Raw genomic sequence first — 13953 nt, 5'->3', positions numbered from 1 at the left:
GGATTAGAAGAACCTAAAGTTTAAGAATTCCAACTATGCAAATTTCACAACAGACAAAGAAGTCTAAGGGAAAGAGCAAAAAAGGGTGACCCACAGGTGAACCAGATGGGCTTCTAAGAAACACACACCTTTGAAGAAGCGCGAATGCAGTTGTGGTGCACCTGGGCTCCTCACCTGCCAGCGCCACGCCCCTGAGCACTTTCTCAGAGGAGGGCCCGCGGCCACCTACACTGCAGGGAATAGGGTCCCCGCCCGGCGACAGCTTTCTGCGTCCTTGACGACCAGGGCGGGAGCAGCCTCCTCAGGCGAGCCAGGCGCTGTGATTGGCCAGATCCCTGGGCTCCAATCCCCACCCGGTCTGGGTCCCCCGGGGTCTCCTTCTGTGGCTTACTTAGGAGAAGACCGACCGCGCACCTCTGAGCTACCTGGGTGTCGGGTGAGACTGCCCTTTCATTCTCTCCCGGAAAAAGGTCTCCTGGCTGACGTTCCACCGCTGGGCGCGGAAGGGACTTGACAGTCACAAACTCTGGGCACTGCAGTTTCTAGACAGCTTCAGAGTGGCCGCAGGTGTCCTGGATGGCGGGGTTCACAGATTGTGGGGCTTTCCGCTCACTACGTGGAACTGGGGTCTTAGGAAGGATCCTGATCTGGCTCTCAGACCAGAGTATAGGAAAGACCTTTGTCCCTACTCTATACGACCTTGGTAAGATCGCAAACCCTCTCTGGGCTCGCTGCTCAATCCTTAAAGCGAGCATTTGGAGTACAATGATTTCTACAGGCCTCTTGGATTCTGAGAGGCTTCATAAGAGAATGGTCAGCACGAGGCTAAGTTTACAGAATTTCTACCGTTTCCCTTGGTGTCGCACCTGTTTAAACACTCAGTGCTTATCTCCAAAAATATCTCAATGTCAGGTTCATTGTTGTGGAAACGGATGGTGACTACAAAGTCCACTTTCCTGTGCACAGTGGTCCTTCAGGCACTGGGTCTCATTACATTCACCCTAAGTCCCTGAGAGCAGAAGTGGGATTATTGCGATGTCACAAAATGGAAAAGTAGCAATACAGTCGAGTAGGGATGCTTTCTATGACTGGTTTCTTCTTTGACCTCACAAGACTCACATCTGATGGTTTATAGTGCAGGAAGGCAGGGTCATCTAATGACTCAGTAGGTCTGCTTAACAGACCTACTGTCTGTTGGGAGTTCCAGTTTTGCTACTTACTGCATATGTGATGCTCAGTAAGTCACATAGCCACGGATACCCATTCCCTCAAGTGTAAAGCAAGACTTTGAATAGTAGTAATAAAGAGGATCTGATGCTTGTATTAAGAGTGGGATACCTGTATTCATATGGAAATTTCATCTTCAGTTTTTAAGAAGCATCAGGCAGGTCAGAATGACTTTTTCTTTCTCTTTTTTCCTTTTTTCTTTTTTTCAACTCTTGTTTTTTAAGTGCCTTTGACTGAGGCTGTGAGATAATACAGTGCCTCTTACTGTGCTAAGTGAGATAATACAGGTGTGGGGGTGGCAAAAATTCCACCTCCGTTCTCTTAGGGTCATGTCTGTGCCCAAGAATCAAATCTATTAATAGACAAAAGCATATGAAGTTATTGAATACAAGTTTTATGTAGCATAGGAGCCCTCATAAAAAATGAAGACACAAAAAAGCAGAATCAGATAGTATAGTATGAATTTGACAAGAATAAAATATTGTGATGAAGCAACCGAATTATGTGGAGAGACTTAAAAGATAAGAATTAGTTTAACAGGGTCTGTGCAGAATTATTTCAGTGTCAAGTTCCTCATCTTTGAGGATAAGGATGTTGCAACTTTCACATGGGAATTTCATCTTCTGTTTTTAAGGTCAGAAGGACTTTTTCTTTCTCTTTTTTCTATTTTCTTTTTTTCAACTCTTGTTTTTCAAGTGCCTCTGACGGAGGCTGTCACTATGCCAGAGCATTCTTAATCCTTCCTAGGTAAAGCAGTGTGTGTTCTAGTATTGTTGATGTTGTTGCTTTTGTTATTAAAAAGGATTCTGAAGTTGCTCAGTGAAAACTCAAAAGGAATGATTTACTTATTTTTCTACCTCTAGAGATTTGAAGGCATTTGAGGAAGCATCATGTCTTCAGTCTGGAAGACTCCCCCTAGGTCAAATGCAATGCCTGATATCGTTGTGAAAATCATTGGAAGCAAACACTTTCGATACCTTGCAGAGAAGCCAAAGATGTAAGTTTCCTGCTTTAAAAAAAAATCTTTATTTCTTAGATGACAATGAAATTTTTTTAACCCAGTAATTTACATTTTAAAAATGCCATCCATGGAAAATTAAGTCATTAAGATGCAGCAGTGGGGGTAAAACGGTGTTGATAACTTCTGTGTGCACTGTTTTCCTGATATTTTTCATCTTTATAATTCCCCATACTCCTTAATTACTTGGGTTGGTTTTCCAAATAGATGGGAAATATGAGCATTATGAAATTTATAAATATTAATGGAGTATTGCTGCTTCTTTTCATCACGTTTGTAATCTACCACATGTAGTAATTTGGGGATAGGGAGGGAAAAGAGGGCTGTTAGTCAATTTGTTGTGAATTAAAGGAGTGGGATTAATAATGAATCATAAGTTGTAAGGTTTTCACTTACTCTTATTCGCATTGGATATTCTTCTAAGCAGCACCTTATAGAGCACAGGTGACATGTCTTTCTTCCCTTCCCATCACAGTCACAAGCAAGAACATTCCTAAGTCTCAAAAAGTCACTAGACATTTGGCACAGAAGGGTATGACTGGCTCATCCTTGCAGAGTTTTGATGATTCACAGAAGAAAAGCAAGTGTTAGACCTACCTTTCTTATAGAGGACGCTCCATAAATATCAGCTAGTCAAGAAGTTTGCCTTTTCCTCCTGGGATTGTTTCCTTAGCAATTCCCTCAATTTCAGAAACCCACAGACTGAATAAATAAAAAAAGATATGGCATCATTGAACATAGGTACAGAGAGCAATGGTTACTAAACCTGACTCTCCTCAAAATTGACTAAATATACATTCAGGGTCCAACTCAAAACCAACCAAATCAGACCCTCTAAATGCAGGTCACCAGGAATACAGTTACAAAGGACAGGCTTCACAAAGGCTGTTGGAACTCCATTGTGTTTTGCCTCTGCACCATCAGTATTGTCAGCCCAGAGAGATCCTAAAGTGAGTGCTGTCATCAGTGTCTGTCAGCACAGTGAAATGTGCTTGATAGCACATGACTGAGGCAGTGGAGATCCCTGCAGAACTGAGTGGTGTGAATTCAAATCCTATTTCTGGCCAGACACAGTGGTGCATGCCTGTAATCCCAGCATCTTGGGAATTTGAGGCAGGAGGATTGCAAGTTCAAAGTCAGCCTCAGCAAATTAGTGAGATCCACAGCAACTTAGTAAGACCCTGTCTCTAAATAAAATATAAAAAAGGACTGAGGATGTGGTTCAGTGATTAAGTACCCTGGATTCAATCCCTGGCACTAAATAAATAAGTAAATAAATAAATAAATCCTAGTTCTGTTCCTTCCTGGCCTTTGATATTGGGAAAGTGATTAACATTCCTGACCTCCAATTCTACATCTGTAGAGATTAAACAACACTTATTTAGTAGGGTTGTTGTGAGAGTTAAGGAGAAAAAGTATACAAACACCTTTTCTGTGCATATGATGGTCCACATGCTTAAAAAAAAATGGTTCTGCTATTATTACTGATGTATGTCCTGCTATGGAAATTTAAATGATTAATGAAAAATCAAATCATTTTTCTATGAAATACTTGCCATTGCTTTTATATTCTATCTCTAGCAGGCAGGTTATCTGTTTTGCAGATGAGGAAGCTAAGACACTATGATGAGGTAAGCAATCATTTCAAGATCTCTGGTTAATTCTCTCTAACTGTCAAGTAAGGAGAATTAGACACCTGGCTCGGAGTTCCTACCTGAAAAATGACATAATCATTCTCCTGATTCCTTAGTTTCCTAAGATTGTTTGTTTAGCCTCGTTCTATCCAAAAAAACACTCTACTGTTCCAGGTACATCAAGTATAATATTTTTGTAAAATGAAAAGGTGGGAGAACCCTTGTCCTTTTATAACTGGGAAAAATTCCCTGGATCATATGAGAAGGTACTCCACCTTTATTTTTAAACTTCAGGAACCAGGGAATAGATAAATTGTGAAATATAATATTTATCTCTTCTGTGACACTCTAAAACATGGCATTATTTTTATGTAGAAGGTGCTTTATGTTTTCTATGAACTTGATACTATTGCCGGGATGACATGGGACTATTAGTGTGCTTTGCTAAAGTAACTGTGTAAGGTTCAAAAACAAACAACTGTGAAATGTTTTTTGTTGCTGACGTAAGGAGAAAACTACTTTTAGACTGTCACACATGTCCTAGAATTCCTCTCCTTCAAAGTGTCTACGCTCAAACCAGAGCCTGAGGGTCTTTGGGTTGAAATAGTTGAACCCATTAGCCAAAGTCTATACAAGAAGCACAAGTAACCACCAAAAGGATAATCTGAATTAAAAGAAAATCACAAATTAATAATGGATAGATAATAAATCTTCTGATTTTACCACATATGATTAATATTTCTTGTAGGACACATGTTAAAGATGGAATAATATTGCCAGACCTGAAGATTTAACCAGCAGGTGAGCTTGCTAAGGTTTCTGTAACATTAGCTACCACAACTGGGTGGCTTAGGACAACAGCAGTTTATTATTTCACTGTTTGAGAAGTTTGAGGTCCAAAGCTAAAGTATCTATAGATCTGTGCTCCCTCTGAAGGTGCCAGGAAAGAATCTCTCTGTCTCAGGCCTGTCTCCTTGCTTCTAGTAGTTCTCTGGCTTGTAACATCATAACTCTAAACTTTAGGGTTTTTTGCCCTGACTCCACCTATGTTCAAATTTCTCTACATTATGAAGACACCCATCAATTGGATTAGAAGCCCACCCTACTCCAGTAGGACCTCATCTTAATTCATTACATTTGCAATAACCCAATTTCCAAAGAAAGTCATCATTTAGGTGTGGGGATTAAGATTTAAACATAGGGACTTGGTAGAGACAATTCAACCTTAACAACCAACCTCCTATTTTATGAATGAGCTAAGACAGCAGAGGTCCATGGGCTTACAGCAAGCTGCTAAAATTGTAGACCACTTACAAAGAACTGAGATGGAAATGGAGCACTCCCTCCCTCTTCCCTAGGTTTAGCTTGTACAATTGTTTACGTAAAGGAAAATACGAAACACCTATTAGTATACAGATTTTCCACCAGATCAGCCTACAGAGATCAAAAAGTGCATCAAGTGGCTTGTATTTTGTGCCACCAACATTTATCTTTTAGATCACTTGCAAAGGAGCTTCCTTGCCTCTGATTTTCTTGTTCTCAATTCTGCTCTCTGAAGCCTTATTGTTCAGTGTGTAGTTCATGGACCAGCAACACCATCCTCACCGGGGACCTAGTTACAAACAGAACCTCAGCACTATCTCCAGATGCACTGGGTCAGAATTTGTCTTTTAGCCAGATACCCAAGTGACTCTTATGCACACTTTAGTTTGAGAAGCCCAGTTTCAATTATGGCCAGAACGATCTTTCTAAAATACAAACCTGATAGTATTGTACCACCAGCAGCCTCAGATTTGCCTGCTGCTCCTGTGGCTCTCATAACACCTCTACAGATACTTATTGGTGACTTCACATAGATCTCTTTCTCCCTCCTTTAACTGTAAATTCTAAATGTACAACTATATCCTCAGCACAAAGGACACAGTCTTGTACATGTTAAAATCCCACTGCATGAATTAGAGCAACATAGTTGCCAAGAAAAACTAAAGATCTAGAAAGATAATACTTGGTTGCTTTAAATAAATCTAAATCTAAAGACCCATGCTATTAAAATAAGCATGCAGATGTTCCTCTGGAACCCTGATGAGTGAACTTTGATACTGTATCCAAAGGAAGATATGCCAGGGGACAGCAAACACATTATTTTTTCTTCCTTTACAAAAAGGAAATAAGAGTGGGGAATAAAAATCACAGAGCCAGAGGCTTGTGGACCATCTCTGGCAAGTTGTAGGCCAAATAATTAAATATAGCATTAATTAGGAAAACGAAACGTGAAAGTGATGATCTCCAAGAGTTGGTATATGTTAACTGAGAACAGTTTGGGCCACACTCATCCTGTTCCCTTTATTGAGGAGATCACTGCAGCCCAAATGAAGGAAATGATAAAGACAGAGTATCTTTCCAGGTCAACAAATCACTAAGAACATCTTTCTCATAAAGTCCTGAGACAAGACAGAATTGTGCATTGAACACTATTGAGGTAGGTGACATCCTGTAATAGTCCAATCTAATCTGTGGAATTGTGTTGAGTTTCTACTCAATACAATTCCACAGATTAGATAAGTTATAAATAAAATAGGTTTACTTTGGCCCATAGTTCTGGAGGTCCAAGTTTGAGGACACATAAATGTTGATGGGCTTCTTGCTGGCAGAGCCTAGCAATGGAGGAGAGTTTCACACAGCAGACACAAGTAGTGTTTGTGTGGTGTGTGTGTGTGTGGGTGTGCACATGTGCATATGTCTCCCCTTCTTAAAAATTCCCCAGCATTGCAATGGTGGGGCTTCACCTGATAACATTATCCAATCCTAATAACTTCCCAAAGGTCCTACCTCTAAGCACCATAATCAGATTAAGTTTCCATCCTTTTAATACCCCACAATGGGGACTTAAACTCTCACATGAGTTTTGGAGGGAACAAACTATATTAAAAACATAGTATATACCAATGTGGTGGTGATTAAAACAATTTCTATAAACACAACCAGCTGGAGGTAGGAAGGATTTGTTTGTGGCCATGTTCTTATTCAACAACTTTTGAATCCACAATCAAAGGAAGACAGACAAATGATTGTACATGTAAGGAAGTTTTGTCAGAAAAAAAAGGCTAAAACTAACAAGATCAAATCAACAGAAAATATACACAAAGTTTGTCTTTAGATAAGTGGACATGTTTGTGATTATGTGGTATAAACGTCTGTTTGGTCTGCATTTGAGCTTCGCATGTACTGGGCATATCCAGCCAGAGAGATCTGAGGCCCTCTGCACGAAGTACTCTGGAGTTCTGTTCTTCATTCCGGATGCCATATTATAAGAGGGATCCTGGCACATTAAAAGTGGAGATAGCCAAGGGCATGATGAACAATCCATTGTGGTAGAACCAGGATGTGGCATGTGTCCCAGGGGAACATTTAGAGAATCTAAATCTTGTTGAAGAGAAGAGGCATGGGTCCATTTCAAGAAACCCCTGTGAGAAACTTCCAGTGAATAAAGTTGATCCCTGTAGTTCCATCCAATGCCAAAATTAAGTGACCAAAGCCCTTTCTTATTCCACACATTTCTATGATATAGCATTATTAAGCACATAGGAAGCTTGCTGCAAACTTTTATGGGAAAATGATAATAAATACATGTCATAATTTGCATTGATATTTCTAGCCAAGAAATGTAAACTTCCAATATTTTCCTGTATGACTTTTCTGGAGCCCATATTCTGTCATTTTTTTTCAATCCCCCAAAGTCATTCATATAATAAGTTCTTTGTCTCTTTTCTTAAATGTTTCTAACTGAAACATTTCTGATGGTTAATGCTAAGTTGTAGACTTAAATGCATGTGTGAAATTCTTTCCACAAATATGAATGACACCTACTGAGTTCCAAACCTTGAAGGTAGAGCAGTCCACCTAAAGTTCTAATGGTTGGAGACACAAAACATGTAAGCAATGTTCATCCAAATGGGGATAGTGCAATGAGGAAAAAAAGAAAGGGATTGTAGGGGTATATGGATCACAAAGGATATTTCTGGAAGGCCTCTCTGAGCAGGTGACTTTTAAACTGAAACTGTGGAAACATGCAACCAGAATTATCCACAAGAATTATCTCAGATTAGTGAGCAGTGAGCTGACTAAGACTGGTTCAGCCTGCATCCCAGGGAGCAGGCTTCTGCTACCAATGTTCCCTAAAATGAGTAGGTTCTTTTCCCCTTCTGTTTCAGAAGAAAAGCCTGCAACTTTCCACAGGCCACAAGTTCTCCAGATATTGGGCATGTGGTTTTTCCACCAACCTCTAAAAATAACACTTAAGTTGAGTGCATAGAGCCCAAGCAAATTTTTTAAAATCTAAGATTTCCTTGTGTTTTTCTTATAAAAAGTATGAAGTCAGTCAGAGAGGCCAGGAGGGCTAGACTTCTGGGCTGTGTGCCACCAGAGGAACTATGGGTTTCATTCTACCTATGATGGGAAACCACTGGAAAATTAAGAACAGAGGAGAACACATCGTATTTCTATTTTCTAAAGGATGTCTCTATCTAATCAGGGAGTGAAAAGAGAGACCATTCAGGGTCCCCTTATGGTAATCAAGGCAAGAGATGGTAGCTAGTTGTCATCCCTAAATAAACTCTGAATAAACTTTTGTGACTTAAAAATTCAAGAGCAGTGCATGCTGTATGCATGTGTTGAAATATCACACTGTACCCCATTAGGAGGTACATTGTTATATGTTAATAAAAAATGAATTAAAAAATAAATAAAAATTCAAGACTCCTACTTATTTATTTTAAAGAAAAAATTAGTCAGAATACTGCATCTTTGTATCTTTGCTTTTCTCAGTACAGAATCTACATAATACCTTAATATCGATGAACTTAGTCTCTTCTTAAAATTGAACAAGAATATCAGACAGAATTGTCTCCATTTTCATGAGTTCAAAATGATGAAATATGAAAATCATGTTTCTCTTCAAAGCTTCACTGCATTAAACAGTTTCTTCATTACACTTCTACAGTGACTTTTATTTTTTTGTTTTTGATTGTTTGTGTGTTTATTCTAGGCACTGTTAGAAGTATAAAGAAGAGACCATTTGGGTTCTATTATGGTGAAAACATTGTTTTTTACATCTCCTGAAGTGTAAGACCAAGTCATAGGTCCTTAAGAGTTCAGGGCATTATGTGAGTGAATGCTAAATGAACGCTTTACAAAATAGGTGCCTACCGATCCCCAATCTGAGACTCTGAGATAAATGTTGTTATTTTTACCATTTGAAATTCTATATTTAAAAAAAATCAAAGTCAAAAACAAAACAGTATTTACAACATATATGATGAAAAAATTAAACTTTTTGTTGTACAAAGAGCTCCCACAAATCATTAGGAAAAAGATTAACAGTCCAATTGCAAAACTTGGCAATAGAACTTGACAGAAATTTACAAAAGAAGAAATAAAACAAACAGGAGATACATAGGGAAATTCACATCCCATGTTAATCTTGTTTACAACAAGATTTCAACTCAGAGTTGACAAGGGTTTAGAGAAAAAAATACACGCTAATGGACTTTTTCAAGTATATTTATCTAAAGCCTTAAAAGTCTTTGTACTTTGGCATGAAATATATATATTCTGTAGAAATAATTGTGGATAAATATAATGGTTTAGTTTCAAAGATATATAAAAACGTGTAAGTTAGAATGTATAATTAGAAATCCAAATTATGATGACCCAGGGAGGGTTTGGTTAGGAAAGAACTAATTATAAGACATAGGCTGAGATTAAGAGACCATAAGGTACAATGTATGAATTGTGGTCTACTAGAAAACAGCATGGAGATTCCTCAAAAACTTGGAATGGAACCACCACTTGACTCAGTTATCCTACTCCTCAGTATATACTCAAAGGACTGAAAATCAGCATACTACAGTGATACAGCCACATCAATATTTACAGCAGTTTAATTCACAATAGTGAAGCTAGGGATCCAACCTAGATGCTCTTCAATACATGAATGGATAAAGAAAATTATGTATACATACACAATGGAATAACACTCAGCCATAAAAAAGAACGAGTTTATGATTTAGCAGGTAAAAAGATGATCTGGAGACTATTATGCTAAGTGAAATAAGCCATTCCCAAAAAACCAAAGGCAGAAGATTCTCTCTAATATGTGGATGCTAACACACAGTAAGGGGTAAGGGGGAGTAGAAGTTCATTGGATTAGACAAAGGGGAATGAAGGAAAGCAAAGGGGGATAAGAATAGGAAAGACAGTAAGTAGAATGAATTGGATATGACTTTCGTATATTCATATATGAATATTTGACCAGTGAAACTGCACACCATGTACAACCATAAGAATGATATCCTAATTAGAAATAGTAATACTCCATGTATATATGATATGTCAAAACTTATCAAAAGCCTAGTCTCATGTCTATCTAAAAAAACAATTTTTTTAAAAAAAATGAATCATGTCTAACATTTGCAAGATTGGTACCAGCACTGGGTCTGAAATGATAACTGGAGGAGAATGTTACTAAAACTAAATGGAGGAAGCATTCTGTAGCTCAGGCCACCTTGAGAAAAGTCATAGCCATTGGTCAAGAGACACAGGTAACCTGAGTCAGTGCAGAGCGGGAACCACCTCTTGCCAGGGCTATCCATTGGCCAAAAACAACCAGAATCAGAGGACATGGCAGCTGTTGAGAGAGTCCATACCAGTATCTGAGATGGAGAAGAATGTCAAGGATCTGAGAGCAAAAAGAACAAATTTCACAGAGCAGCAATGTTTAAATGAATAAAAATTTGGCAACAAAAATAATCTTCAATGCATAGGATACAATGAGGTACTATTTAGACATTTAAAATATTATAGTGACATAAGTATTAATATATTGATATGCATATTTTCAACTGGATTTTTTAAATTAAAGATTACAGAGCTATATAGTTTTCCTTTGGTTTACAAGCAAAACAAAATAAAAGTTTCTGTACATGTTTATGAAAACTTTTTTATAGATAATATAACACCTTGTCACACTTAGGTTAGCCAGTTAAAATTTGGAAAAAATACAAGTTTATACTTCTATGTATACTTTTAAATCTATGATTTCTCCAAATATCCCTGACTTAGTTCTACCAAGTTAGATAAAATAACATGCTAGTAAATACTGTTCTCGTTTCCAAAGACCATGTGGATGCATTCAGGGGCCAGTATAGAGACAGGACTTTTATTTTACATCTTGAGTTGGCTAGAAGATCTGACTCACAAACTGTGCTCTAAAGCATGGAGATAATTGTTGAAGAGGTCATGCAGTGGCACAGTTATTTCGTTTACACTTGCTAAAGTCAACCCGGAGAGAATGCAAATGCAAAGGACCCTGAATTTCAAGCTGGTAGTGATTGGTTCAAAGATTTAGAAGCTGTGCAGTCTGAAGCCCCTGGGGATAATCCACCTGGGTACATCATGATACAACAATGTTTGGGGGGTAGTTCCCTATAAAACTAAGGAAGCCTGATTTATAAGAGCTGATTTGAATGCTAATTAATTGTCCTTGGTGTTGTTTTTTTTTTTTTTTTTAAGGTGGGGGATTTCTAGAATTTGTATTTACCATTATGAGATGTAACAAAGTTGGAGACAGATTTCATTAATTCTTTTTTTATTTATTTAAATAGACTTTCCTCAGTTCGTATGTACTGTGACACCTTGATCTTTTGAACATTAGATTTACCTATGGGTAAAGAAAGCTTTAGAAGCCCAGAGGAAAGAACATCTCTTCTGTACCTAGGTGATGAGGGAGGTGTTTTTAACGGTAAAGAGCTTTACCTTGTGACTAACACAGAACTACCATTTGTCCAGGGTTCTCTGAGAACCAGGCTGGGAGCTCAATGTATTATCCATCTTATCTTGATAAGATTTATTTTTTTCATTTCAAAGATGAGAACCTAAAAATTGGAAATGTGAAGTAACTTGCCCAAAGTCACACAGCTTAATTATGTTTGGGGCTGGGATTCAAACTCAAGTCTTTGGGACATAAATTGCCTGGCCTGGTAAGTACTATATACTGTACTGCCTGAAACTACGTGTAAATTTAGCAATATATTAGAAAAGGACTTCATTTTGTTCTCCATCCTGTTGTTTCTCAAACTTTGTTGTACTTAGGAATCATCTGAGATGTTTTCTAAAATATAAATTTTCTTGTCCTGTTTCAGAAACTCCACCTTAATAGGTTCACATTGATACATGACCTCTTTTATCATCCAGCTTCCCACATGATTATGGATGGGCAGTGCGGGCTTAAATGTCAGATATCTAAAAACAAGCCCACCCTCCTACCTGGAATAGTTCTCCATCCCATCCATATGTCATTTCCTTTAGGAGTCATTTCCATCTTCCTTAAGCAAATTTTATTTGAACTTCCCCTATGGTTCCTTGTTTCTTTTTATATAACTTCTATTTTTTCTATGATCACACTATATTATACATTTCTGTTAAAATGTCTGCTTCTCCATTTAACTATGAGATCTTTGAAGTCAATACATTATAAATACAATGTGTAGATTGTACACTCACCCAAACTCTACTAGGAAGGGTATCATGCATAGTTAAAAGATGGATTTAAAAAATATCAGAGGTCCAAATGTATCTATCACTGCAGTTTTGTATATAAGTGAGAATAGGCTGCATGAAGACAGAAATGTTGAGATGGGATTTTTTGTAAGTTAAAAGTAAATCATATAAAAGGACAATTGCTATTTTATTTAGTTATTAATTTTGCAGCTGTTGCCCTAATTTGAGATATCACTTTTATTCTGTGAAATACTTAACTTCAAATGCCATGAAAAATAAACTTGAAATATTTTCATTACTGTGAGAATTTTTCTCAATGTTATGAAGAAAGAAATGAGCTACTCTGGGAATAACTTTGGGAATGTAATGAATTCCCTTTCTTAAAGAAGGTACAAACCAAGACTGAATGGTCACTTAGGGGTTCTGCAGGAAGACTAAGTTAGAAGATGGACTAATTGACTTTCTATGATATTTTTCATTAAATTGATTAAATTTTAAGAGGAAAAGATAATTTTTAAAACCCTATTGTTTCATGCTGGATAGTTTGTAAATTATGAATATGAAACTGAGAATTTGGCCCAAGACTTAGTTCTCCACTACCCAGCAAGGAGACCTTGGACAATTTACTTAACTTCTTTGGTCATTCGGTTTTCTCCCCTGTATACTATTGTGACAATAAAAGCTACTTTGCAGATTATTAGGATAAAATGAAAGAATTTATATGAATTTACATGTGATGACTGACACATGCATTTAGCACACATCAACTAGTGACGAGGAAATGACTTGGGGCAAAATTTGGAAGCTGAATTAATTTTAAGACGTGAGAAACATACTCACCTGTCCAAACCCAAAGAATGGGCTCAGAGACACAGGTATAGCAAAAAGCAAGATTTACTTTAATGACGATCTTAAAAGATCCATGTCTTGCAAAATCTGGTGTCTGAAGGAGAACAGGCACACGTAGATCAGGTACAAGGAGCATTTTATCCTGTAGAGCACAAGGTCCCTCCCCCATTTCCTCCTTGTCTGAGTATGATGGGGTATACAGTCTTTTCCACCATCGCCTAGGTTTCACTGTCTCTTATTAGGTTATCTAAAGAAATATACTTGTAGTCGTCTCCACTTTTCTTTGTCCTCTTGTGAAAGGAAAGTCCTCTTGGATGGAGTGCACAGTTTTTCTCTGTTGGTCAAGTCAGGCCACTTTCTCCTCACCTCCTGTTTGTCAAGGGACTGTGAATTTTTCCACTCTGGTATTAACTTCTTCTACACTTTTCATTCTGTCCTCCCCTCCAGCAATCTTTCTTACATCCCAAGTCATTTTACATTTAAAGCTAAATACTGTATTTCAAATTGGAACACCAGACTCTCTGTTTTTCACAAAGACCTTTCTGAAGACCAAATTTCTATGATAATGATGCATTATATAGCTCCATGGCAAAGAAAAAGAAAGAAAGAAAACAGAAAAAGAAAAAAGAAAGAGGAAAAGAAAAAAACCCTTGTCCTTCCTCATTTGCT

At 37.7% G+C, this 13953-nt stretch overlaps 1 protein-coding gene across 2 annotated transcripts in view; it reads left to right on the top strand.

Moving 5' to 3' along the window:
* The first annotated feature begins 322 nt into the window (after positions 1 to 322).
* The window catches only part of C11H1orf87 (chromosome 11 C1orf87 homolog), an 80190-nt gene continuing 66559 nt past the window's right edge, over positions 323 to 13953 (top strand). For both annotated transcript variants that reach the window (XM_078026371.1, XM_078026370.1), the window contains exons 1-2: positions 323 to 436; positions 2091 to 2224. In XM_078026371.1, the coding sequence (XP_077882497.1) occupies positions 2118 to 2224 (107 nt within the window). In that variant the 5' untranslated portion in view covers positions 323 to 436; positions 2091 to 2117. The remainder of the gene's footprint in view (positions 437 to 2090; positions 2225 to 13953) is intronic.

This window comes from Ictidomys tridecemlineatus, chromosome 11, assembly GCF_052094955.1.
Source record: "Ictidomys tridecemlineatus isolate mIctTri1 chromosome 11, mIctTri1.hap1, whole genome shotgun sequence".
NCBI lineage: Eukaryota > Metazoa > Chordata > Mammalia > Rodentia > Sciuridae > Ictidomys > Ictidomys tridecemlineatus.
This window is presented reverse-complemented; position numbering and strand designations above follow the sequence as displayed.